At 45.8% G+C, this 6,817-nt stretch overlaps 1 protein-coding gene across 1 annotated transcript in view; it reads left to right on the plus strand.

Moving 5' to 3' along the window:
* Positions 1–2,258: 2,258 nt before the first annotated feature.
* The window catches only part of MRPS21 (mitochondrial ribosomal protein S21), a gene marked incomplete at its 3' end in the record, with an annotated part of 21,221 nt that continues 16,662 nt past the window's right edge, over positions 2,259–6,817 (plus strand). Inside the window, exon 1 of the mRNA XM_011937777.1 lies at positions 2,259–2,830. Within this exon, the coding sequence (XP_011793167.1) occupies positions 2,748–2,830 (83 nt within the window). The remainder of the gene's footprint in view (positions 2,831–6,817) is intronic.

The following is a 6,817-nucleotide window of genomic DNA, read 5'->3' on the forward strand; positions in this document are numbered from 1 at the left end:
GATCTCCTGACCTCGTGATCCGCCCATCTCGGCCTCCCAAAGTGCTGGGATTACAGGCTTGAGCCACCGCGCCCGGCCTGATTTTTTGTATTTTTAGTACAGACAGGGTTTCACTGTGTTAGCCAAGATGGTCTCCATCTCCTGACCTCGTGATCCACCCGCCTTGGCCTCCCAAAGTGCTGGGATTGCAGGCGTGAGCCACCGCGCCCGGTGCATCTTCATATTTTATTCTATTTGATTCCCATGACAAATTTTGTGAGACTGACAGGGCAAAATTAGTCCCATTTTAGAGATGAGGAAATAGAGTGAGTCTGGCAAGGCCAGATAGTACATATTTTAGGCTTTGTAGGCTTTATGTCTCTATTGCAACTACCCAACTCGGCCATTGTAGCCCAAAGCAGCCATACATAACACACAAATAAGCAGGACTGTAGTTCAACAGTCTTATTTACAAAAACGGGTGGAGCAGGATTTGACCTGTAGACAGTAGTCTCCAGACCCCTGGTTTTAAATGACTTATTCCAGTCATAGGCCTGATGAGTATTAGAATTGGGATAGAATCCAGATCTCCCAACTTTGAAGGCAGTGCCTTTCACCACATTACGCTGTGGCATATTTTATTTATTATTTGTTTATTTATTTTTTGAAATGGAGTTTCACTCTTGTTGCCCAGGCTGGAGTGCAATGGTGCGATCTCGGCCCACTGCAACCTCCACCTCCCAGGTTCAAGTGATTCTCCTGCCTCAGCCTCCCAAGTAGCTGGGATTACAGGCATGCAGCACCACGCCTGGCTAATTTTGTATTTTCAGTAGAGACAGGGTTTCACCATGTTGACCAGTCTGGTCTCGAATTCCTGACCTCAGGTGATCTATCCGCCTCAGCCTCCCAAAGTGCTGGGATTACAGGCGTGTGCCACCGTGCCTGGCCCGATTTATTTATTTATGTATTTGTTTGTTTGTTTCTATTTAATTTTTCGAGACAGGGTCTCACACTATTGCCCAGGCCAGGGTGCAGTGGTGTGATCACAGCTCGCTGCAGCCTTGACCTCCCAGACTCAGGTGATCCTCCCCCTCAGCCTCCCAAGTAGCTGGGACGACAGGTCATGCCACCACACCCAGCTAATTTCTGTATTTTTTGTAAAGATGGGACTTTTGCTTTGTTGCCCAGGCTGGTCTCGAACTCCCGGGCTCAAGTGATCGGCCTGTGTTGGCCTCTCAAAGTGCTGGGATTACAGGCGTGAGCCACCATGCCTAGCCCACATAGTTTATTTTGCATTTATTATATACTACCTCGTTTTAGTATCTTTTATGTCTATATACTGTCTCCTAGTGGTCCAGGAGGCACTAGAGTGGTATCAACAGTATCTAACACAGAGTAGTCATTCAGTGAAAGTTTATTGACAAGCATAATGTCGCAATCTAGTTCTATTTCGTTATTTTGGACCTGGCTTACTCTGAGGTGGGCTTAAGTGTTTGTGTGAGTTATTAGCATTAACTGAGGAGGATGCACACGCCTGTGCGTGCGTGCGCGCGCGCGCGCACTCTCTAAGGGAGGTACGTTTCCCACAGCCATTAGATGTTAACTTAGGTGAATAACCATAAATGGATATGTATAGGTAGCATACAAATAAGAGGACGGGTGTCTCCACAGTGGAGAAGAAATTTAAAAGGAGCTTTTTTCAGTAGGTCTCACTAGCACGAAAAGGCATCGAAGCTGACATAATTTACTTGTAGTCTAAACCCTGCAAGTGTTTCCCATATCTTTATTGGTTTCACTTTATGTAGTTAAATTAGTGGGAAGATGATATAGGAAACTCACAGTGTGTTTATTTCTTTTCCTTAGCACTTAGGCAGACGACGTGTATGAATCAATCTATTTTTCGTCCGGAGAGATCTCAAAGAGCCTGTCCTTTCCTAAGAAAAGACAGGAAGCATCCTCAGGAAGCGCCTACTTCTCTTGTTTTCCATCGAGAAAGAGGAATGGCTCAAATATTTATCAAGGATTTCACAGGATTAAGGCGTATGAAATGAGGCTGACCTTCTCAGAGGCCGAAGGACTTCGACTCCATGAGAGGGCGAGAAACGTGTTTCGGGGGAATTTTAAAAGTCAATGAGTATTTTGCTTTGTCAGGTGTAGAGTCCAGGCCTGGAGAAGAGCGGCAGCCAAGCGAGGCCATAAAGGACGTTGCTATGGTTTCCACGCACGTCGTCTCCCTCAGCCTGTTTCTTTGCGCGGCGCTGGCGATTCCGTAGTTTCCGCTTCCGGTAGTGAGAACCCTTCGGGGCGGCTAGGTACTGAGGACACCAGGTGAGGAGTTGTGCAGGCTTTGGGTAAAGGAAGGCTGGCTTGGCGAGAGGGCAGGTTTGCGGGCTTTCGCCCGCTTTTCCAAAGACCAACAAAGAGTCCTTTCCCAACTCCCAACCCAACCGCTTTTGGAACTATGCGGTGGTTGGGACCCTGCGGCGCTTTCTTGTCGCTCCTGCCCTTCCCATGCCCGGCTACCATCTCTTTTCTTCTCTATGCGAGGATTTGGATTGGCAGTGAGAATGAGAGATAACGATTCGCGTCTGCTTTCTAGGATGACTTCTGTGTGCTCCATCTCGCGCGTCCCTGAGCATGTTGAATTTCCAAATCCTAAATAAGCCGCGCGGTGTAGTTTGTATTATGTTGCGTTTCTCTTTCTAATTTCCTCGCCCTTTCTCCATCATCCTTTAGGCTTTACAGAGTGAAGGTTTAAATCCAAGGTCATGGCAAAACATCTGAAGTTCATCGCCAGGACTGTGATGGTACAGGAAGGGAACGTGGAAAGTGCATACAGGATCCTAAACAGGTAACTGTTAAGGAACCAGAATCATGCCTAGACTCTCTGGGAAGTGCGGTGGTTATTCTGTTCCTTCCCCTTTCGTTGATTGTTCTCAAAGCAGTGCCAGCCCAGGTGTTCACAGTCTTTTAAAACGTCGCAGTCCCTCAGTTTATTATCTTAAAAATGAAGTTCTGGGCCGGGCGCGGTGGCTCACGCCTGTAATCCCAGCACTTTGGGAGGCCGAGGCGGGTGCATCACGTGAGGTCAGGAGTTTCAGACCAGCCTGGCCAACATGGTGAAACCCCATCTCTACTAAAAATACAAAAATTAGCCGAGCGTGGTGGCAGGCGCCTGTAATCTCAGCTACTCCAGAGTCTGAGGCAGGAGAATCGCTTGAACCCGGGAGGCAGAGGTTGCAGTGAGCCGAGATCGAGCCACTGCACTGCAGCCTGGGCAACAGAGTGAGACTCTGTCTCAAAAAAAGAAAAAAAAGTTGTTCCTCAAACCTAACTGTATGAATCTTATTCAACAAGTAATCACTTCCCTCCACCTCTCTGCTTTTAATTTAATTTAATTTTTTTTTTTTTTTGAGATGGAGCCTCTCTCTCACCCAGGCTGGAGTGCAGTGGCACAATCTCAGCTCACTGGAAGCTCCGCCTCCTGGGTTCATGCCATTCTCCTGCCTCCGCCTCCCAAGCAGCTGGGACTACAGGTGCCCGCCACCACACCCGGTTAATTTTTGTATTTTTAGTAGAGACGGGGTTTCACCTTATTGGCCAGTATGGTCTTGATCTCCCGACCTCAAGTGATCCCCCCGCCTTGGCCTCCCAAAGTGCTGGGATTACAGGCTTGAGCCACTGCGCCCGGCCCCACTTTTTAAATTGAGACAGGGTCTTGCTGTGTCGCTCAATAACCCTCCCGCCTCAGTCTCCTGAGTAGCTGGGTCTAGCCGCGGACACCACCACTGCAGTTAATTTTTGTATTTTCTGTACAGAGGGAGTCTCGCCATGTTGCCCAAGTGTAATCACTCCTTTTATGAGGAACCTGAATTCTTTCGAAGACTTAAAAAAGAGCCCAAAGGGAAAATCAAGATGTGAAATTGCTAGGAAGCAGGAACATAGTATGATAAATAGAAAGTTGAGAGAGGTATTGGTGTGGGACAAAGCTAAAGGAAATGGTAAATTCAGATTGGGATCCTAGAGAAGCCGGCCAAAGATGGGAAAGCTGGCTGGGTGGGATGACTCACACCTGTAATCCTAGCACTTTGGGAGGCCTAGTAGGGAGGATTGCTTTTTGCCAAGAGTTCAAGACCAATCTGGTAAACATAGCAAGAGCCCATTTCTAAAAATATTAAATAAGAAGAAAGGGAAAAAAAAGAAAGATGGGAAAGCTTACAAGTTTTGAGGAAAGATACAGCATAAGGAAAAATACATAAATGGAAACGAACTAGCTGGGATGGAGGAGCTTTATAGCTTTATTGAAAATTTTTGAATGCCAGGCTAAAAGATGTAGAAGAGCCCTAATAATACTTTTTTTTACTCTGTTGCCAGGCTGGAGCACAGTGGCACAGTCTTGACTCACTGCAACCTCTGCTTCCCAGGTTCAAGTGACTCCTGCCTCAGCCTCCTGAATAGCTGGGACTACAGGTGCCTGCCACCACGCCTGGCTAATTTTTGTATTTTTAGTAGTGACGGGGTTTCACCATGTTGTCCAGGATGGTCTCAATCTCTTGACCTTGTGATCCACCCGCCTCGGCCTTCCAAGATGCTGGGATTACAGGCATGAGCCACTGCACCTGGCCCAGCCCTAGTAATACTTTACCACTGATTTCTCAAGCAAAAAGTTCTTAGCCTTCCCTTCTCACCAGTTGTGTGGATTTTGACTTTCTGGTATGACTCATTCATCATTTTCTTTCCCCAGTGTGACTTTTGGAGAAGTAACTTTTGGAGAAACAAACGCTTGTTGAGTTGAATTACCAAAGAATTGTAAGGAATGGGCTCCTGTAGTCCCAGTTGCTCCAGAGGCTGAGGCAGGAGGATTGCTTGAACCCAGGAGTCCAAGACTGTAGTGTGAGTGCACTCTTGTGTCTGTGAATAATCACTCCACTCTAACCTAGGAAGCATAGTGAGACCATGTCTCTTAAAAAAATGTAGGAAAGATATTGCCTTAAGGCCTTTAATGTGGTAGGTTTATTTCACAAGTAAGGGAAGCCTTGGAAGATCAGATTATCTTTATTGGGTTATGCAATTACTGAATGGTGGAGAGGAGCCTAAAGCACATCTTTTGAATGAAATGTTTTTTAATAATAGATTATTTACAGTCTTACTAGAAATGGAGAGACTTACGGTAGTTCATTTTCCAATTTAGAATCCTTATCTTATCATTTCAGTAGGTGTAGCTTTAAAAAAGAAAAACCCAGAATCCTCATCTGATTGGGTTTAAATATCGTTAGGGTTCTTGAAGACTGAGAGGGCAAAGGAAAGGGAACCTAGTTCTTAGCAAAGCAGAGAGTTCTAGGTGTAGAAGGTCAGATGGCAGAAGATCACAGTTAGTGAGGAAAAAAATGCTGTCAGAAGCTGTGTAAATGAGAAGCAGTTGCAGGCTCAGAATGGTTTATATGTCTTTTAAAAGGATCTGGTCTTAGGGTCAGGCGTGGTGGCTCATGCCTGTAATCCCAGCACTTTGGGAGGCTGAGGCGAGTGGATCACCTGAGGTCAGGAGTTCAATACCAGCCTGGCGAACAGGGTGAAACCCCGTCTCTACTAAATATATAAAATTAGCCGGATGTGGTGGCAGGGGCCTGTAATCTCAGCTACTTGGGAGGCTGAGGCAGGAGAATCACTTGAACCTGGGAAGCGGAGGCTGCAGTGAGCCAGAATCATGCCACTGCATTCCAGTGTAGGCCACAGAGTAAGACTAAAAAAACAACAAAAAATCTGGGGTCAGCGCATCACCTCATTCTATGTGCATAACAATCATATCCTTGGCCTGAAGCTGTTCCCTCTACATTGTCACTTAGCTGAAAGTAAAGATAAGTACCAGGTTGTAAGGTATCCTGTTTCATTTTTCTCTATTTCTCCTCATTCCCAACTCTCCTATTTCAGACGTTCTGGTGGCATGTCTGAGAAGTATATTATGTCTGATGACCTTTCTCTGCCCCTATCTTGCTATCTTGGAAGTAACAATATGAACGATTTTTTTTTGTTTTTGGAGACAGAGTTTTGCTCTTGTTGCCCAGGCTGGAGTGCAATGGCGCCATCTCAGCTCACCACAACCTCTGCCTCCTAGGTTCAAGCGATTCTCCTGCCTCAGCCTTCTGAGTAGCTGGGATTACAGGCATGCACCACCACACCTGGCTAATTTTCTATTTTCACTAGAGATGGGGTTTCTCCGTGTTGGTCAGGCTGGTCTCAAACTCCTGATCTCATGTGATCCACCCGCCTTGGCCTCCCAAAGTGCTGGGATTACAGGCTTGAGCCACTGCACTCAGCCTAAAATGAACGTCTTTATAGGTCACATCCAGACCATGTAGTGAGTTAGCTAGTGAGATGAATATTGAATTTGGGAAAAGGCATGTGTTATGTATAACTTCACTCTTTTTTTCTGACTTCTCCCTGTAAATCTTTTTCTGTATGATTTATTTTGGTAGATTTAGATGGGTCTTCTGGCCATGGTTGTTGAGATGTTTATATTATTGAAAGATCAAAGGATAGCTATTACTTAATGGTAAACAAATTTCCAAAAGGCTCAGTTTTAGTTCCCTTATTCCTAAAGTACAGATAACACAAAAACAATAATTTTGTTTTTAGAAAATTAGCTACTTTGACAACAACAAAATTTGTGGTATAGTATTATTTACTGAACCACTTCTTTTTTTTTTTTTTTTAAGGCGGAGTCTCCCTCTGTCGACCGGACTGGTGTGCAGTGGCCTGATCTCAGCTCACTGCAAGCTCCGCCTCCCGGGTTTACGCCATTCTCCTGCCTCAGCCTCCCGAGTAGCTGGGACTACAGGCG

Source organism: Colobus angolensis, unplaced genomic scaffold (genome assembly GCF_000951035.1).
Source record: "Colobus angolensis palliatus isolate OR3802 unplaced genomic scaffold, Cang.pa_1.0 Scaffold169, whole genome shotgun sequence".
In the NCBI taxonomy this organism is placed as follows: domain Eukaryota; kingdom Metazoa; phylum Chordata; class Mammalia; order Primates; family Cercopithecidae; genus Colobus; species Colobus angolensis.